At 38.7% G+C, this 21,681-nt stretch overlaps 1 protein-coding gene across 6 annotated transcripts in view; it reads right to left on the bottom strand.

Moving 5' to 3' along the window:
- Positions 1-262: 262 nt before the first annotated feature.
- Positions 263-21,681, bottom strand: part of nkx2.1 (NK2 homeobox 1) — a 43,388-nt gene continuing 21,969 nt past the window's right edge. For 5 of the 6 annotated variants that reach the window (XM_044374211.1, XM_044374214.1, XM_044374213.1 and 2 more), the window contains one exon: positions 20,320-21,613. In XM_044374211.1, the coding sequence (XP_044230146.1) occupies positions 20,937-21,613 (677 nt within the window). In that variant the 3' untranslated portion in view covers positions 20,320-20,936. Of the gene's footprint in view, positions 451-20,319; positions 21,614-21,681 lie in introns of those variants that run through there. The other variant, XR_006407280.1, reaches the window with a different exon arrangement.

Genomic DNA, 21,681 nt, shown 5'->3' with positions numbered 1-21,681 from the left:
AAAACACAAACAAAAGGCAAAACACTATGTATAATCCTACAGTTTGTGAGATTGGACGTATATAATTATTATATCTGCTTGCAAAGTTTTGAGATGCATTTAAGTAGATTTAGTCTTTTAAAAAAATAATTAACATTCAAAACCTGCAAATCTCAAATTTGGTTGCTCAGAACATCATGTTTGTGTTAAAGTGGGTTACAAACCATTTATTGATTATTTATATAAAACAAACAAATGCTAAATATGAGGGGCTAAAATAAAGTGTTACTGCAATACCTTTGTGGTTTCCCATTCAAGTTAGCTCAATTTTTTTCAACTTTGGTTCACAAGAATGTGGTCCTGGCAGGGAGAGTGAGTTTGTGTTATACAGGAAACAAGGTGGTGGTGGTGGTGGTGGGAAGCGAGTGAAGAGGGATTGTTGCTGCCTCTTGCCTCAGTCACATCAGCCACCTGCAGGAAAGTAAAAGGGTTCGCTTTTGAGTCTGTCTGCTCCGTGGCAGCAGATGATGTTGACAGAGCATGAGACAGAATAAAGGCCAGACGGGAGGGTCAGGAGAAAGAGGGAGCACAATGTAGAGAGGCAAGTGGATTGCGGTGGGAAGGTTTTGTCTCATTTTACTGAGAAGGGGACAATTAAATATATTCCTTCCCCCTGAGCTCTGGACTGAGCTCCCCACAGCAGCTGATCATGAAATGTTGCTTTTAACTAGAACAATAAATAATAAATAATACATTTAATTTGTACCGCACTTTTCATTCATAGTGAAACTCAAAGTGCTACAGTATTAATAACATAGAACACACAACATAAAGAAAATAGTGATAAGAGTTAAGATGAAAAAGCCTTTGTAAATAGAAAGGTTTTTAGGCCTTGGTTTAAAAAGACTAGGGTCTGTGCTGCTCTCAGATGGTTAGGAAGCCTGTTCCACAGGTGTGGTCCAGCAGGGCAGAAGGCTCAATCCCCCATGATGTGGAGCTTACTACTGGGGGCTCAGAGGAACAAGCTGCTGGCTGATCTGAGGGTGCAGGTGGATGTTTGTGGTATGATCAGTTCCTGTGGGTAGAGAGGCGCATGTCTGTTGATGAATTTGTGTGTGAGTAGCAGGACTTTGTAGTAAATCCTGAAGGAGACAGGGAGCCAGTGCAATGAAAACAGAATTGGTGTTATGTGTTCGTGTTTTGCACTCTGATCAGGATCCTGGCTGCGCTGCTCTGAATGTACTGGATCTTCTGGATGCTCGTGCCAGGGATCCCTGTGAAGAGTGCATTGCTCTAGTCCAGTCTTTAGGAGATACAGGCATGGACAAGTTTCTCTTCATCTGATAGGGTTAGAGAGGAGCGGAGTTTAGAGATGTTTTTTAGATGATAGAAAGAGGTTTGCGTAGATATGGTCATCAAAAGTCAGCTGATGGTCAAACCTAACACCAAGAATAGTGACTGAGGAAGAAAGGGGATGTCCCGGCCGTCAAAGGTGAAATGAGGTATGGGGGATGACTGAATCTGGTGTGCAGTGCCAATAAGGAGAGCTTAGTTTTGCTGCTGTTAAACTGGAGGAAATTTGTGCTCATCCAGGCCTTTATCTCCTTAAGACAGGTGGTGAGGTGTGACATGGCTGCAGAAGGGCTTGGGGCAGTTTTGATGTACAGCTGGGTATCATCAGCATAGCAACAGATATCCCATGTCTGCTGATGACACATCCAAAGGTGAGCATGTAGAGGGTAAACAGGATGGGGCCAAGAACTGATCCTTGCAGAACACCACAGGTGACATGGAGAGATCTAGACCTGCATCCTCCCAGTGAGACATACTGAGTCCTACTGGAAAGGTAGGACTGAAGCCACTTAAGCGCAGAGTCTGTGACAGTCCAATGGTGGTGTGGAGGCGCTCTAAGAGGATAGTGTGGTCCACAGTGTGAAATGCAGCGCTCAGGTCAAGGAGAATCAGAAGAGAAGGGGACCCTGCATCAGCTGCCATAAGCAGGTCATTCACAACCCTATATATATATATATATATATATATATATATATAATGTGAATTGTGAATTGTGAATTTCCATAACAAATTTACAATGTGATGATTACATAGACCATAAATTTCAAGTTTTTTAACTTGTGTGAACATACAGTTGTTAGTTTAGTTTGTAGACTTTTTGATAAAGAACCACCTCTTGCTCATTACCACTGACCATGAGATGAGAGCATGTACTCAGCATGTCCTGGATGGCTCCAAGTTAACTGTGAGTGGGACCTGCTGCTCCTCTGACCACCTCAGAATAGGATGGTCTACCTGGCTGGATCTTTCGCTGTGGAGACAGTGGTGGTAGTACGAAAGGTCTGGGAGGTGGCGAGGTCCTGGGTCTGGGGTTGGTTTGTGCAGAATGGGTATGGCTGATGCTCTCCTGAGGGAGGGGAGGGAGGTCACCTCTTCCTTCAAACCACAAAGTGCTCTGTCCCTCTGCTTGAGTTCCTCTGTCAGAGCAAAAACTTGAATCTTGAGGCTCTCTCTCTCCAGCTGCAGCTTGTCCAGAAGTTATTTTAGAGCATCAAGCTCTCTGCTGCGACTCTCTCTCTCATGGTTTAGCTCTTTTACCTGCTCCACAATGTTACAAGCTCTCTCCTCTAGCTCTCTTTCTCTTGCTGTAGCTCTCTCACTTGTTCTGTCAGAGTGAACAGGTCTTTCTTGAAGCTGTCTCTGTCTTTGAGTAATTGTTTTTGATGAGTTGTCTGTATGCTTTCTTGCTCTTTTCTCATCTGTTCCATTTGTTGTTGTTGTAAGAGCTGTGTTGAGTCTTTGTCTGTCTGATTCAAGACCATTTCCCTGAGCTGCACCAGCTCTACTTCTAACTGGGTGAAGTGTCCCTTCAGGTCTGTAAAGGAGGTCTGATGTGGAGGGGTCAGGGTCTGCTCTGTGTCATCATAGTGCTCCTCCTTAGTTGGGATGCATGAGACAGTTGGAGGGCCTGTGTCACTGACATAAGGCTGGAGAGGTGTTTTCTCTCTCTACTGGAGATTTAAATGCCTGGAAACTGTCCTGGAAAGGCTTCAGATGACCATGTTCCATGACTTTACCACTTCTATAAACACTGACAGGTGTCATTATGCTGTTAGAGTCCTCTGGGTCTCTGCTCTTTAACTGCCAGTACTCCCTGTAGCCCTTTTATTCCATTGTGGGGTGATGGTTGACAATGGCTTTGTGCCTGGTTTCAGGTCTGTCAGTGTAGAAGATGAGTTTACTAATTTCTCAACTTTTAAAAAGATCAGCAGAAAGGGTTTCTGGCTGTCCCTTAAGAAACTCTTGTCTAAATGTGCTTCTCCCTGTGTCATTTTTAATGTCTGGTGGGTAGTGTATGTTGATGGTGTCACTCGTGCTCTGCTCTGGGTAGTATGGGAGGGTTGGCCGCTGTTTTGAATGGCTCATTGGTCAGGTTTCTTTGAATACAAGTCTTTCCAACTGCCACAGTTAGCTGCCACTGATTCCAGCTGCCATTTTGGGGTTCCAAATGTCACTGTTTGACCTCAGCTCAAATGGCTTATCTGAGTTGTTCTTGGTAGTCTATTTGTAACACTTGAACAAACAACTATACTTTCAGGTTTCCAATAGTCTAGGGATGTTGTTTCTTATATTAGTTATATGTAGGCCTAGTCACTCCCTTTTGAATATCTGTTGTTTGTTAATTTTCCTTCTGTTTCCTCTCTCCTAGTAACAAGCTCCTGCTAACAATGTACATAGTTTAGTATGTGTATTTTATTGTACTTCCATATCTTTAGTGTATTGTGATTTTATGATAATGAAAGATATATATTTTAATTACAATGTACATGTAAAGTCCAACTAGGGACAGTTGAAACGAGTTGAAATTTTGCAATAGCTATAAACTCTCTGTGCAGCCCATCAGTTTCATGCTCTGTATTGGAACTATGTTGAATTGCATTGACCCTATCAAATAAATAAATTCAAACTCCTGCTACCTCTCGTCACTTTCTTTGGAGAATTTTCTTGATTTCTCTTGTCTTTCCTCTTGTCCTGTTTGACTTCCTTGTTGTCCTTGATCTTGTCTTTAATGTGTCCAAATTTTTACTCTGTTCTTCTTAAAATGAAAAAAATATATGCAAATCTAGGAGCTCATGTAGTACATGTCTTCCCTGTCTTTGGAATTCTTAATACTATCACTACTTTGCTAGATATGTAAAAACTGTTGACCTGCTGGTGGTGAAAGTGAAAAGTCAGTGGATCACAAAAGTCAATAAGTTTCATCTATTGGGATCTGTACCAAATTTCATGGCAATCAATCCAGTAGTTGTCAAGACATTTCATCAGTTTCGCTAGTGAAACGTGTTCCAGCATTTGCTAATTAGCACTGAACACAAAGTACAGCTGGGATTATTGGACAAATTAAAATTTAGACCTGCCTATGATGCTAAAAGAAAAACGAAGGCATCACCAAAGTATTAAAATTCATCCTGAGGGGGACATGTATGTGTGCACTAAATTTCATGGCAATCCATCCAATAGTTAAGACATCTAACTCAAAACAAGAAATGTCAACCTCATGGTGGTACTGCAAGTAATGTCGGGGGATCACCATTGTCCTCAGGATTAATCTTCTGGGGACCATGAATGTCTGTACAAAGTTTTATTGCAATCCATCCAATAGATGTTGAGATATTTCAGTCTGGACCAAAGTAGTGGACTGACCTACTGACCAACAGAGCACAGATCAACACTGCCACCTCTACAGCTGCACAGCTGGTGTGGCTAAAATCCCAACACTGTCCAAAGCCAGACAGAAAAAATACCCACTGTGTCTTTTTTTGCTCACACAGATGCAAACCTGCAAACCCAGGTTCACCAAACTCTCAATGAGTTAATGCAATGGGGAAAACACCACACTCCTGTGCAATGCAGGCTCCACTGAAAGTTAGCCACAAGGGTAGGCAGGCAGGTTATTGCTTTAAGCCACTTCTGAATGTGAAGAGCATTAATGATATGGACAAAGCACTAAGGATCCTCACAAAGTTATTAACTGGCTCTTACCGCTGCACACTGCTGTTTCTGCCCGGTTCCAATCAGCAAGAGGAAGATGTACGACCACTGGCACTCCAGTCCTTCCACATGCAATCGCTTAATCAGCTTAGTACAGGTTCCCCTGCACATACAGAGTGATTCAAGAGGTCTGTTGCCTTACCTATATTCAGATGGGTTTCCATTACATGCCCTTGACTGTCTGTAATTCATGTTTTGTTTAGAGATCTCATATCTGACAAGGCGAAAATCACATAGCAAAATTGTCAAGCTGGTGAGATAACACAAGTCAGCACCCGTGGTGAAATAAGTTTACATTTAGTGGCTGTTAAATTGTTTGTTATATTCTGGATGTTTGTCTGAGCTCTTATCATGCTTGTTGGCTTAAAAGCTGAAGTTTAAAGTTCATTCTTGACTTTGGAGACAGCAGTTAAGAAAACAACTTAAATCCTCTACTTAAGTAAAACTAGCAGAACCACAATTTAAATCTATATTACAAGTAAAAGTCCTGCATTAAGGTGTAAACAGAAGTTTAATGGTGTAGCTAGTTGATGTGTAGCCAAGTTTTACATGAAATGGGTGGTTGCATCATATTTTGATAATCTTACTAAATACAAAGCAGTAGTATTGATGTTTCATGAGTATTTTATAAACTTTGAATGTAAAATCTTCATCAGCAAAGTAAGTAGTAACTATAGACAGGGCTGCAGCCTGGATTTTTGAAATACTGGGGTTATGAGTTCAAATTCCCCCGGCAGAACCCCCCCCCCCCCCCCCCCCCGCCACACACACACACACACACACTTATTATTATCACCCAATTATTGATTTAAATGTTTAATTGTCTTTTCTGCCTTCCTACATTATAGTCTAAATTTCTTTGAAATTCTTTCCAAGCCCTCTCTACACTTCTTTACGTGTTATTCTGGTAAAGATTACTGCATCCATTTAATTTAACAATGGGTTAGATGACTATGTTCAATGTGAAAAGTGGGTGTTCGTTGCCACAAACCCACAGATAATTATCACTCTGCAGGTCTGCTGCACTCCACAGAGCATTTAAGCATCTTTGAGCTAATTTTTTTGGTTTCATGGCCCACAACTTATTATGTTGTTCACCCTCACTGCTCTAATCAGTGTTGTTTCCAGCCACAGTAAACCCACTGTACACTACACCATACACTGTACATTGTACAAGACAATCTAGTGACTAGCAAGTTATGTTTACAGATCCCTTGTTATGGAGACTGTCCACTGATTACTGATTAAGACTTGAGATATTTGTTATGGATCGTGACAAACAAATGATAAATGGAAGTGATGTAGTTGGGGATGTGAGTCGTCCCTTTTGAGCAATCGCTTTAGTTGAAACATTTTAAGTACATGCGGTTGTAAATACAAGTTTGGCAACGTGGAAACGGTTTTGGCAATGGTGGAAGAAGTATTCAGATCCTTTACTTCGGTAGAATAGCAATGTCACACTTTAAAACCATTCAATTAAAAGTAAAAGCCATTTTTTTGGGATTTTTGGATTATTATTACTGATGCATCACTGTATAAGCAGCACTTTAACCCTAACAAACCCTTAATAGCTTTCTTTTAGCCTGAAAGTTTATGACTTTTCCTAAAGTGACGCAGAATAAACAAAAATGGAAACATTTCAATTTTTTTTTATATTTACACAGCTTTTTTTGAACTTAGAGAGGCTTCCCGGTTAAATTTGACCCATATTTACTCAGAAATACAAAAATCACCATGCAAAAATCATGATGTATATATAAATATAGTGTGATTGTGAATGTTTTTTCTCCTTAAACAAATAATGTAAAACCTAAAGATTACACTCTCTCTGCTCTCTGACAGCTTCATTAAGGATTAATCACCCTTTTATTAATGACTGATGTAATATTTATGAATAAAAATAGATTTGTGGTTCAGACATTTGCTATAATGATTAATTATGAGGGGTCAGAATATGAACATAATGTAAAGGTTAATGTTTTAGCTGGTCACAGCGGAGCTAATTTTAGTAGGACTTGTTGACTGTTGGTTCAGTCTATAAACCATCAGCCTATTATTAGGATTCATATTTTATAATTTGTATAAAATTTGAATCATACAATTATTATATGTTTTGCATTTAAAAGCCTGATCTTCAAAGTAACTAGTAAAGACAGTATATATTTCAAATATAGCTGAGTAAAAGGTATATTTGCCTCTGCAATGTAGTGAAGTAGAAGTATAAATAAAATGGAAATACACTGAAAAAATGTAACTTGTTGTTTCAACTTACAAATATGAGCTGCCTTAAAATTTTAGGTTAAGTCAGCAAATATAAGTAGTTCTTCTAACACCACCAAAAGTTATCTTCACTAAATATTGCATGCTGTGTAAACCCCTTGTCTTTGTCTGGTGGATTTAGATGTTAATTTACTGAACTGCTCGGGTAGTTGTTTGAAACTGCAAATCTAATTTAGATTAAATTTGGTTTGTATTTATATTTTCTTAATTTTAACAGTCAGTTTTTCATTTGACACAAAAGAACTTACAGCTATAGTTGCTGCTGTTGATAATGTAAAACGCTGATCTCAGTGACCTTATTATCATACGAGTGCACCCGGGTAAGGACTGAGTTCAATACTAACCTTCATCATAGTTTGCATTGTTTTTATAGTTATGAAAAGAAACAGCCGTGACTTATTTTAATAAATATTAAAGACATACAGAAAGTTTTTCTCCCCCAAAAGCGTAGTTTTGTAGAAACGACCTTCAGAGTGTGTAAATCTGAAAACACAGACATGACATCGTGAACGGCGAAAACCGAGATTTGTGGAAATGGTGTCAAATTGATGATGAAACAGGTACTGGCAGTAGCACGGCATTTTCGTGTGGAAGAAACACAACAACAATAATAACAATGGTGGATGGCTTCATGTGAGTGTTGTTCTCTTTATTGTCTGCTTTGACAGCTTGTTTAGAGTTAAACGTAGCTATCTACCACCTTTCTCTCGCTGAAACTGTTGTATTCTGTTCACAATAAACAAAATGTCAGGAAGCGGCTGTGAAAACGGAAATAGTATACTGTTCTTCTTCTTCGGTGGTTTTCTGTGACCGACTTGCTCGTCTGTCTTTCGGAATTACCCGTTTTAGCGTTTTAATGAGGACGGAGGTATTTGCAGAAAAGAGCTGAAACTCCAGCTGTAGACGCATGTCATTTTTGCTCAAATTTAGCTGGTTTATTGTAGACATAGTAAAAATTTATTGAGTTGAGTGAACTCGCATTCATCTTACGTTCATTCAACTCATTATTTCAATTTAAAAAGAGCTCAAGTCAGAAGAGCTCATAAATATGAGTTCTGAAATGGTACTGAAACAAAAAAACGTGAAATTTTGAGTTGAATTAACTTGAAATTATATACTTAAGTTATGTTAATGAAAAAATATTAGTTGATTCCACTAAACTCCTGTATCATGTTTTACAGTGCACTCAAATAAAGCACAAGTACTTATTGCGATTGTGTGTGGTTACTTTCCAGTATTTGATGCAGTAGCTAAATCCTTATACATCCTCAAAGTGCGATGTATTTAATAATGTTGTGATCTTAAGACAATCATGTGACATATTTCTAATATTTTAAACTTTTCACTCAGTCCACAGCCGATCAGCTTTACAGAACCTCTGTGTATAAATCTGTCTTTCAGTGGCCCTGGGAATACATCTTGCTATATTACTCCCCCTCCTCCATTTCATGACACCATCCCTGCCCCCCACCTTCAGCTGACTGCACCTGTCACCTGGGGGCCTCTGCCTACATTCAGGATCAATTTACATAACCTCATTTAGCAGTTCACAAATCAGAGCCATTAAGAGCTACTAACAGGAACCAAGGGTTCTAATTTAGCTTGCCTTTCACAGTGGGAAAATTGTTCAGTTCAGGCCTACAAATAAAGATTCAGGTCTTAGCTTTGATTGTTGATTGTGATGGTAAATGTACAGATGATTAGAACAGATTTTTCCTCCCTGTATTGATTTCCTGCCAAAACACAGCAGGCACTGGTCCTGCACTGGGAAACCACTGGAGGAGGTGAGCGCTTAAAGGGAGACATTGATATGTACATATATTAAGTGATTTAAGTATAAAATATTCAATAAAATCATAAACATGCAGTGGTTGTCTGCAGGGCTGTTGATGTTAAGATGATCTATCAATCATTTACTGGCTTTACTGTGTATTATATTATTATTTTGACAATTATATTATCCAAAGACTCAATGAAGCATTTAATGATTAATTCATGTAACAATTTATTTACTGTAACTTAACACTTTGTCATTTTTGATTCCACTACACACATTAGACAGTATCCATCAAATCATTTAAAGGATTTGCTTGAGACTTAAACGCTTCTATTTACATTTGTGAGGCAACGTGACAGTAGCAAAAACCAATTCAGACAGCCGTGAATAGCTAAAGTCAAGAGCTGAAAAATTATTTTCAATCTGCATTCAATTTGGCAAAGATGGGGCTCATAGAATAAAGAGGCTGATTCAAATTTCCACTTGTTCACCACTAAACTTGGTGGTACGGCATTGCGAACGTGTGCTTTTTAGGGGGCATTTTTTGGGGGAGCATGTTTAATTAATCAACAAATCAGCCCTCTCTTCTCGCTGGCGTTCCAGACACATATGTTTGCACTTCAGGCTGTAGCATAAGGAGGAGGCTCTGCATGAGATGCATCCAGCCGCCTACAGATTTTGTCTACTGCTGTTGCAAAATGTGATTGCATAACATCAGTCATCAGCAGGCAGATAAGAGCTTCTATAACAGTAGGCCCATAGAGTTTGCAAAGTTATATAGAGGATATATACACTGCAAGACCCAGACGCATTGGATTGACTGTATGTAAGCTCTGGGGGTCAAGTCACACAAAAATGAAAATGTTTATGAGGTGTGATTCAGTAAAGTGCCCCTGTCCAGCTTTGGTCTGGCTCGTTTTTAGTCGTTTCACTTGAGGATAATTTATTACAAGTGTGCAGAGCAGGTCTATGTGGGGGTTGGGATTTAGCAGAATGGTGCTTGAAAATGCTATAGCAACCAACAAGAGGTTGTGGGCCTTTGGTAAAAGCAACTCTGATTGTGTAAAAAAGGAGATAAGATAGCATACTGATCGTGATGGTGAAACATGTTAACTCAGTTAAACAACAAAGTTCAGGTCTTTTTTTTTTGTTTTAAAGCAATTAGGCAGTCTAAAACAAATGAATAAGTGTTGCATAAATTGCTTTTTGAATATATGGATGTACAACATGGAGTTTTTAAGTTGTTTTAAATGGACTTCAGGCGATTTTAACCCAAATATGGACAGTTTAGAAGTTGAACAGTGCATCCCAGCTCTCTTAAAACTGCTCTCAATCCAAAAAAGTCTCAGTTGAGCAAGATTAAATGCTAAAAAGAGACTTGGACCAAAGCCAGTGTCTTGTCCATCACTCCTTAAAATAGGACAAGGGGGGAGACAACTGTTGTTGCTGTGTAGCCTAGACGAATTACTTTTAATGAACATGTAATTAATGGAAATAGACTGAACGGTCTCAAAGCAAACAACGATTCTAATTGATTTGCATTTCCCCCCTTTTTTTGGCGCTCCGATTCCCTTTGTCCGGCGTCTCTATTGATTACCCGCTATGTGTATCGCTCCGCATGTGTTTTCCTTCATTAAGAGATAACGGGTTCCTGATTACTCCCATCCCTGGGTTTAATGTTGCTTAATGTCTACTTTGTTCCCGTGTCATGTCGGAGGGCAGCGAGAATAATGAGAGAGTGGGTGGGCCGTGATTGGCCTGCAGTAAGGCAATATAGTGTTTAGGACGCCGGCTGCAAGGGGATCAGTGGAGAGGTTAGAAAAGCAGAACCTTTGAGCTGGCTGAGACGCAGCATGTGGTCTCCGGGTCCGATTCACTCTCACTTACACTGGTGTTTTCTGCTAAACTGCCTTTTTTTTTTTTTTTTTTTTTTACCACCAACACCTGACACTCCTTCACGCCTGTCAGCCTGACATCCCTGAGATGCTTTGGACGGCGAGTGTTTAACATAAATGTGCCTCCATGTATATAAGCCCCTTCTGTCGATTTCCGTTCATTCAGTCTCCAAATTGACCAAGTAACAAATCACATAGGATAGACTATATCCTTACGATTCAGCAACCGGAATAACATACAGTGACAATTGGCCTAAAAAGAGAACTACCGCGTTGTGAACAGAATTGCATGTTAGCTGATTGTTAATTTAAGCGGCTCGCACTGGCTAATTATGTCGGCACAGCCAAGCCATTTGCATGATGGACCAGCCACCTGCCTGAAGGCGCTGCCAGGGCAAACTATGTAATTACTGAACAGCAGTGGGGCAATTTTTGACTGTCGCCCCTTTTGTGTCACATGAATTCCTCCTAATGACATATTTCATTAGGGGGGCAAATATCACCCCTCCTCTTGGTTGCCGAACAAAACATGCAAGTCTCAACAGGTCCTAATATAGGCTACAGGACCTATTTACATCCACCTCCACCCTGTGTTTGTATTAACCTGCAGTTATGTGCGTCTTTGCTGTGAGTTAAATGGACGGTCGTGCCTTTTCTCAGCTCGGCTCGCGCTTTGCTCGGGTTAAAATGGACTAGGCCTTTTCTTAAAGAAGTGATTGCACCCTGAACTCATTAAGCTGTCAAATGTCTAGGCTTTGGGATCTTGATTGCTTATTGTGTAGCAACATTCAAGGAATTTTTTTTTTTTTTTAGTCTGCAAAGAGACGTAACCCACTAACAAGAAGAATCGATCGACAACTGGATTTAGGACGGTTCCTTTAAGTTTTCACGCACACTAAAAATCAATGGGTTTAAATTTTATCCAGTTTGGGTCAATATAACAGCAACACAATACTGGGCTAAAGTTACCCAGAAAGCCACTCAGGACCATTTTTAACCCTTTTTTAAATTATTATTATTATTTTACTGTTGGGTTATTTACTCAAACTAAAACTCGTTATAATCTGCTCTTTTTAAACTCAGGCCTACATGTCACGGGTTGTTATTGATTGTTAATAACTTGTGTATCCATTGAATATCATATGCACATCGTTTTGTACAAGAAATTTGTGACAGTTATTAGATAAAGAGTGAAAATAACATATTTCTACTGGGTAAAGTTTACCCATAAATGTGTGTCTAAAGTTTTATTATTGGATTTATGTATTTATTTTAACAATAACTCAAATCAAAAACATTCATGAGCCTCAAAGTGCCATTACTGTAGCCTATTATTCCGCGCATGTTGACCAAAAAACGATATATAGGCCTATTTATTAATGTTATAGGCTACTTACTTTTCAGCATTTCTTTTCCCTACGGTATAATTACACTATTGTTATAATATTATCTTGATATTGTGGAACATAAAAACTGAAACTGTTATATATTTTTTACATGCTTTCGTGTTTATCGCATACGCATCACTTTAAATTCACTTTAGGTCTTGCAGTTTGAAGGCGATGGCCTCGGACTATTCAAAGCGTCATTAAAAGGAAGAGAAGTTATCTCTGCGGGCCTATAGAGCCAGCAGCGGGACCCGGGTCGGTCTGGAGGGTTTGGTGTTAACGGGGTTAGTGATGGCTCGTTGGTTTCTAAAGGACTCCTGCTGGTACTGTACACAGACATGACAACTCAGCTTTTAGTCTGGTTCTCGCTTAATTGGCATGTTTAACGGGCGCACGCACACGCACGCGCACGCACAAACACACACACATTCTTGAATTTCTATCCTTGTGAGGAATTTCTATATACTTATTCACTTATTGGGGTTACACCAGCCAATCACGTTGGTATAATCTATCCTAATCCAAATGTTCATTTAAATTCCAACTAAACTTAAAGTTGGTAGAATTTAAGGTTAAAAATCTTGAAATTATGCACCAGTTTGGAGACAAAAGACTGAAATATGCAAATAAAAACAAATGTCTGGTGTTATATTTGGTGGCAACCTGTGGAGCATTGGGAGGACTCATTTGTAAAACTAATTTAGCATTAAACTGAATCCAATCTGAATCTAAACCCACATTTGGATTATGCTGCTGGTGTCTGGGGTCCAAAAATGCTTTTAAAAGAATCCAAAACTGATAAATTAGGCTGTATTTTGATGGGATACAAAAGTTTGCACCAGTTCGGATCATTATGGGTGACATGTGGCGGTGGCCCTGCAGGGTTTGTAGGATGCACTTCTGGAAAAAGCCTGATAGAGACGCATGAAAGCAGACCTGCTGGCTATCTCTGTGTTTTGTGGGATAAAGAAACTAATGGACCATGTGGTGAAAGATAGTTTTTTTTGTGCAAAATATGTCTCAGAACATGATTGTGAAAATGTATTTTTTATGGGTTTTTTTCAACTTGGTGAAAATCATACATCAGAGAAACTTATTTTTGTATTTGTGATATTTGGACTAAACCAAAGATTCAAACATTTAGTTGATTTTTAGTTTGTTTTGTATAATTTATTCAAGTAAAAAAGGACACCATGTGCACAAATTAAGAAATACTGAAGTTGCAAGAGAATCTCTGCACTCATGTGACCTCTTTATCATATGTAAAACCCATGAAAGTTCTGTTTTTTCACTCCATGTTCCAGTTTTCACGAGGTCCTGAGTTATCCAGATAATGTTCCTCTTAATTAAGCTTCATGAGAAAGAACACGGTTTATACAAGATCTCTAAACATACAAAGTGTCCTGTCTTGTACTTGTACCCATGATTCATAAGCTTCTGATGCTTGTAAGTAAACAAAACCCACTGTTTAACAGTTTGGTTCAAAACTAATCTTAACTGTTATCCTCATTCTTTTCTTTAAAATCAGAATCAAACACTAACCTATGGAATTCTTAAATTCACTCTTTACTTTAATCTGAAACTCAAACTGAGTCTTTTAAGGGCAGAATTACAACAAGAGCAACTCACACTATACTGAATGATGACGACAATGGAAGCACTTGCATTAGCTTAGTTGGACACAGCGAGGAAAGTACTTCATTAGGTTAGAGGAAGAGGAACTATCAACATCTCTGATTGAGGTGGTTTAAATACACAGTATAACTGCCATTACCTGACCTCACAGAGCAGATATGACTTTACTGCCTCATGTAGTTGAAGAATGTTTTTTTTTATTTGAGGTACAGCCTTCACAATTTGATATGCGTAACAGATTTCTGTTTCAGTTTAATAATGTTATTGATAATGTTATATTTTACCCAAATTAACTTAGCTATCACCTACAACTGATGTGTGGATATGTGATGTTTTTTATATAGTGGGAACCTCTGTGACGTTGTCAGCCCATTATATCCTCAACATTGCCCAACACAAAACTGTTTTGTCCAGGTATTAAATGCCAATAGACTGAAAAGTAGACAAAATTGTAAATATAACGCAATTTCTAATATTTATTACTAACTTAATAAGCTAAATTATCAAGGTTATGTAATTAGCCAAGCTGTTAAAGGAGCAATACTCGTCCTATATTTAGTTAGCTTGCTGATCTATCAAGGAAACAATATGTTTGTCATTAATAAATTTAAATAAGACAGACATTTATGGTTTTATTTGAATTCTCCTTCATCATTCAAGTTTATCCATTGAAAAACGATAGTGCAACTGGCTGGGATCTAAAACAACTGTAAGATTATTTGTCTTCAGAGCAGCTCTGCTCTGAAATATTAGACCACCAATACACAAAAGGGCAGTTTACAGCTCAAAACCATGTTTAGTGTTGACTTATTACTGGCCTGTATACTGGATTAAATCTCCTAAATTTTCCAGGTAATAGCCTTTGTCAGCGGAAGCTAATGATCCACTTCAATAAACATGAGGTGTCACAGGGATCAGTTATTTTTTTATTTAACATTAATGCCCTGGACAATGTAATCACTGTTCTGGCTTAGTACTTGTATTTCTTTCTTATATTATGTAAAGGTCCTTTTGAGACTTGTACGTGTCATTGTAAGTATTATCTTTCCTTTCGCTTCTATGCAGATGATACTCCCCTTAAAACCTGATTATCTGGACCATCTTAACCAAATTATGATATCAATTCTGTTTTTGTAGAACTCCAGAGGAATATGGAGCAACAACTATGTGGTTTCTCAGCTCAAAGTTTCTCCAAACAATAACAGAACTTTTGGTTTTACTTTAAAACCATCACTGGGAGGAGATGGAGGAGTTAAAAATAACCTCCAGGTCTGTACTACTTGCTTATAGGTAAAAAAAAATCAATGAATAATATCACAAATCTATACATAATGCAGAAAATCATCATGGAATATCAACACTTAACAACCACAGCTACATTTAAACAACTCAAGTTATTCAGAAACCTTCAGACAGCTGTTTAAGAGTTCATATTTGCTAATGGCAAACAGTTTGTAAGGACTAGAATGTCCTGGTATTTGCTTATTGTGTTTAATTTCTCCAGATTTGTTCTACATTTGTTCCACATAAAGGATCAATAGTGACTGCAAGCATTTGTCAAAATGAGTGGCTTTTACATTTCTTTAAAGACAACATCTTCAGACTCGTGCTTTTAAAAGAAACCAACACACTGTCAATCACTTGGACTCACTTCATAACAATATTTCTGTCAGCAGACATTAATCAGGTAAAATTAATATATTTGTCTCTTAGAATTTAGTTCATTCTGCATGTTTATTCATTCATTTAGTCATTTATGTAACTACGTATTTATTTTCAACCTTAGTTTTTGTGTTGTTTGGAAGTTTTTGGGTCCTGTAACCTTCTGTTATTCTAAAACACAGGTCACAAATAAATGTGTAATTATAAGGAGACAGATCACTTCAATACACATGAATGAATGTAGTGCATAAAATTAAAGTTTCTCGAAAATTTTCACTATTTTCTTATCAGCACTGTGAATTATGACCCATGTCCAGTTCAGTCTGGAAGTGTCCCGAGCAAGACACGGAAATCCTTCTGTCCATCAAGCTTTTCTTGTAAAATTAATAAACATCCATTTACATGTTTTCTTGCTTTTTGGGGTAGGCAAAGCACGAAGTCCATTGTTAAGTACTGAAATGAGAAATCTTGTGATTTGTGCCGTATTATTAAAATGAAGATAAATTGCAGCCAGTCCTAGAGAAATTTTCTTCAAAAGAAAGAAAACCAAATGAACACTGAAGATGTATAAAATGCGCTTTGTTCATCAGAGGGAGGGAGAGAGAAAAGACTCCACTCAGCGAGCTCTGAATGCTGCATTTCATGCCTGCAACAATTATGCCGAAAGGTCAAGTATTACAGCATCTTGTGCTCCGCTTTGCATGCAAAGTATTTCAGTTCACAAATGACCCTCGTTTGCGCTCTTTGCACAATGGCTTGAAGAACCGGATAAACGTAGGAAAATTAAAGATTTTTGCTGCTGGCTGACAATAACATTTACCAAAGGGGGTGATTGCAGTTGCTGTGTAATTGTCCTATTTGTAATGCACATGAATGCTTAGGCCCCGCTGCAATGAAATGTTTAGGAACTTAGGAAAGATGAGCGAGAGTGACTGAGTTCTAAAACAAGAAAGGGGATTATTTTTTCTCATGTTTAAACAAGGTTATTATGAAGTGCAGCATTTGACACATAGTTGTGCCCAGTGTCTTGTTACTATTAAACAACGTTATATTTTTTCTTAGTTTGACTGTAATTTTGACTTGATTATGAAATAAAATATTATATACATGTATTTTAGTCAATACTGTCATGTCCGGGTGCTGATTTTCCATTGATATATCTACTTCAGCACCGTGGACAGCACCCAGGTCCGCCTCCTGCATCTTTAACAGAAACTACAAAACCCTTCATAAAACCACAAACACACACACACACACACACACACACACACACACACACACACACACACACACACACACACACACACACACACACACACAGTAAGAAGTCACTTTAAAATTCGCTGCTAATAGTTTTCAGGTGAATTCATGGTTATTAGAGGTTGATAGACGCTTCTGTGATGCACATAATCCACAGTGCAATGTTAATGTCACACATGTCGGTTTAATGTCCTCATATATTAATCAATAGGAATATAAGTCATGAATCACACGTGCACGTCCGCGTGTTTATCTGTTGAATACGTTTGATGTGGTTACATCCATTGCTTTAAATAGCCTCTGATTTGATTATGCATATTTTCAATTATTCAAATGTATTATTTAAGTTTTAGCCAGTCTGATAAGTTAAAATATCCATCTTCAACTGATTTGATCATTGAAAACTTGCGCTATTTCAAGATTGTGTTATTCCTTTATGTGTAAATTGATCCCCTCTGACTGCATTACAGATACTATTTTAGATTTTAAACTTAAAGCAGTGAAAGTGCACTATGGAAACAAACCTACAATTTGTCATTTAAGTTAAGAAAAATAACAAGTTTAACGCAGAAAACAAGACGAAATGATGATTAGCCTAATGGTTTAAACTGACATTTACAAAATTACAAAGTGCCAAAATTCATACATTGTATAATAAATTAAATTCTTTAAAACGATATATTTTGTTTTGTTTCCACTTGTCGAAGCCACAGTAAAGATTTAAGTCAACCCTTCAATTTTAAGACGCACCGGTGTTTGATATCCTCTCAAAATGGAAATGAATTTGTATCTACATTCCACTGAAACATAAAACAGCAGTTCTGAATGCTAAATATCGACCAAAGGTAATAATGAAGCTAAACAGGCGAATAAAATTCACCAGCTATAGCCACTAACTCAAATATGATTACCTTGAGATTAGGGTCTAATTGCTTGGGGTTCATGGAGACCAGCCCACCATAAAGCCAGGAGGACTTGGGGAGTTGCACTGTGGGTTTCTACAAAAGAGAGCGATGAGAGCACACACGCTTCCAACAAGTCATTCTCAACAGCTACAAGCTGCACACAAAGACCACACACCGCGCCAAAGACATGTTAATGTAATCCCAAAGTTCTCACTTCTCCCCCGAACAAAACCAGCTCTGCAAAATACCTAATAGAAGATAGTTTCTGATGCTGGTTAAGGTCTCACTTTAAAGTCCAAAAGGGGCTTTTTTTTTTTGGGAGGGGGTGGGAGGGGGGGGGGGGGGCAACCTGGTGGCCTAACTGGCTGCTACTGCTGCCTTAAAGGGACACACGCAAAATCAGAAAAGAGTCAAATCTGTGCGTTTAGTTTCCTAATATTGTGAGATTAGAAGTGCATAACAACATATAAGAACAAAAAGGGTTTTTTATGTTACACATCAAGAAATAAAAAGTGAGTGTCGCCTGAAATTAGAGCAACAATGCACTCAAAAATATTTCCATTCTCACTACAATTACAGAATAGAAGCCAAAAATGTGCTGCAGAGTCCGAATCAAAACCTTAATAACAAACCTCTGAGAGATTTGTGCAAAACAGGAACACGTATTTTTAAAGGTTGCATTAACAGTAAACGGTGTGTGCATTATGTTTCTGCAGGTCATCATACAGCCTGTAATTTTAAGACATCATATCTTACAGCTATGTGGCTTAAAATGCAAAAAAAAAATGCTGAACGCTGTAAATACGCAGGATAATCAGCAAGAAGCCTTCGATCAGAAGTCAGGTGCAAACTGCATATAAGCGATAATTCACGGTAGATGTACCTGATATTTGATGCATTTATTTAGCCTATTTGCTGATAAACAGGTGGTTTGTGTTTATTTATTTTTTTGGTAGAGGTAGGTCGAATAGTTTGATGCGTTTAAAGTTGATCAATTGCTTAATTAGCGTTGGCTTTTCTATTGTAGGACTTACATTAAGACGATAAGTAAATAGATCCCAAATTAAGTCGTGATTCTTGAAATTTACAATAAAATAAGCCAATAAAGAGAAAACAAATAGCCTCACAAACGGGTACACAAATGATCATTCAGCTCATGACAACAGATAAATGTCAAGATTTTAAAAAATCTAATTCTAACTTAAAGAATTGCAGCATTTTTTTTCGAAGAGATGAATAGGCAGATAAAGGAGAAAATACGAAACTCCACTGTAGGCTATCAAATCATTTTAGCGTATAATACAACATTTATCAAGCTTTATAATAGTTTCCTTCAAACCGCAACTTTTTAAAATTATAGCTGTGATATGTGTCAACACTGGATTTAAACAACTTATTTGCACCGTAAAAAAAAAAAAAATCATCTGTCGTTACCTTTGTCGCTTAGCAACCAGATTGTTTACTGTTTAAGACCTATAAGACCTAAAACGCTATAAGGGTCCCTAATGACTGTCATAGCTTTTATTTACCGAGATTTCACCTACAGAAAAATAAATAACACGTTGCTCACTGCGGCCGTCTGTAAAAACATTTGTCACCGTCGTGTCTAAACTGAGAGATGAAATACAGCCTGATCTCCAAGAAAAAAAAATGTTTGTGAAGACATGTTTGTTATTGACGCTATAAACAGCCTTTCGCCGTTTCCCTTTCAATCCCCTGATTGATTATTGATAAGTCAGCTGATAGTCCAGCGCCGACAGTTCGCCTCGCAAGTTATTTGAGAAGAATGCCGCGCTGTTTGGTCAGGGATTTTCATCGATAAGCTGTCCTTTGAGCAGCGTTTGTGTTTGATGTTGGGAGCCGAGAGACCTCACCTTTCTGACTCACACACACACACACATACAGAGAGAGAGAGGGAGAGGGAGAGAGAGAGAGAGAGAGAGAGAGAGAGAGAGAGAGAGAGTAAAGAAAAAAGAAGGAGGCACATAAAGGCTCGGTTTACTCTGCAGGTCATGCTTGTGTGAGCTGGAGCCTTTAACGATAAGCCCGAGCTGTGTGTGATTTGTCAAAGAACAAAAAAAGAAAAATAGGCTCCAACATTTAATTGTCGTGTCAGAGAAAGAGCCTGAGTGTTGATATAGTGTTGATATAGTGTTGATATAGTAGGCTATTTGGTTTCTTCACTGTGCCAAGCCTGAAAATATTTGGCAACATGGAGTATATCTGTTCTCCAGAAGATCATTTTCCCACAGTGAGCCCAAGAATATATTAAAAATGTCAAGAAAATTCTATTAAAAATTGTAATAATAATAATAATAATAATAATAATAATAATAATAATAATAATAATAATAATAATAATAATAATAATAATAATTACGCACATCGGTTTGTGCGTAATCTGGTTTACTCCAGGCCTACTTCCGCCATTTAACACCGCATATGACGACATATTTCACAAAAAAACCCTTAACTATCTTGTTTCCATAATTTATTAATAGGACTGTTTTGTAGTAAGTCAAATATCTATATAAGTTACAAAGAAATAAAACGTACAAATACCAATGAAACGACAACAAACCGGCAAGAGCGTCAAAAACTTTGTACAACAGATAGCTAAAATTCAAACCTTTTACAGAAATATACACGCTAGATCTACGGCTTACATTAAATTCTATTATAAATCAGAGTCATGTGTGTTTGTTTGTGGGGAGGAATTTTAACAGCACCCATATACAGCAGTCCTGTAGTCTATATGCCTCCCCCCCCCCCTCAACTAATGCGGCCTATATGACTGCTGATTCTTCTTTTGTCTCAATATAATTTACATAAATAAATCCCAAGACTTTCACATCCGCAGTTTCTGGTCAAAAATGTTTTTCTCTCTCCTCTCTTCTCTCGGTATGAGTCACACTTCCCTCCAAAAACTTTCCCTCCAGGAAATTCAAGAGGAGCTGCTGCCACCGATTTCACAAGGTTCTTGTTCAAATGCGCACATTTACAGTGAAACTGTCTTGAAAGAAAAGTGTCTCTCTTTTTTTTTTTTTTTTACTTAAATAGAAGAAGGTTTAAATGATAGCCGGTGTTCTTGTCACCACGTCCTGCCGTATAACAGGGCTGAACACTGCAGGGCCGAGCCGTACTCTGCGCCGGGGGAATTCAGGTGGGAGAGGCCGGCCACTTGGCTCTGCAGTGACGGCGGACTGGAGGAGTGCGGCGCCAAATCTGGAGAGTGACCTGTGCTTCCCACCTGCTGGCTCTGATGCTGCCCGAGGCCGGCCGTGTTGTTGGACATGATCATGACATTACCACCTTGCTGGTGGTGGGTCTGTGCGGAGGATGTGGGCGTGTGGCCGCTGCCTTGGCACGGCTTCCCGTCCTTCACCAGCACCGGCACGGCTACCCTCCGGGGGGACTGCTGCTGCTGTTGCTGACAGGAGCCGCTGTCCTGCTGCATCTGCTGCTGGGACACTTTGTCTTTCGCCTGCCTCTTCATCTTATACCGGTGATTCTGAAACCAGATTTTCACCTGGGTCGGGGTGAGGTGGATCATACTTGCCAGGTGCTCCCTCTCCGGCGCCGAAAGGTATTTCTGCTGCTTGAAGCGTCGCTCCAGCTCGTACACCTGCGCCTGGGAGAACAAAACTCGCCTCTTTCTCCTCGGGGTGCTGGACAGAGAGCCCATGCCTTTACCCACGTCTGCCAGGGAGCTGAGACTGCCCATGCTGCCCATGTTCATCCCCGACGACGAGCCCATGAAGCGAGAAACTGCGAGAAAGAAAAATAAACACAATAAAATACCTGATTTCACTTTGAAGCAGTGTGACAGTGAAATA

The sequence above is a fragment of the Thunnus albacares genome, chromosome 15 (assembly GCF_914725855.1).
Source record: "Thunnus albacares chromosome 15, fThuAlb1.1, whole genome shotgun sequence".
Lineage (NCBI taxonomy): Eukaryota > Metazoa > Chordata > Actinopteri > Scombriformes > Scombridae > Thunnus > Thunnus albacares.
The sequence above is the reverse complement of the archived record's forward strand: the minus strand, read 5'-3'. Positions and strand labels throughout refer to the sequence as shown.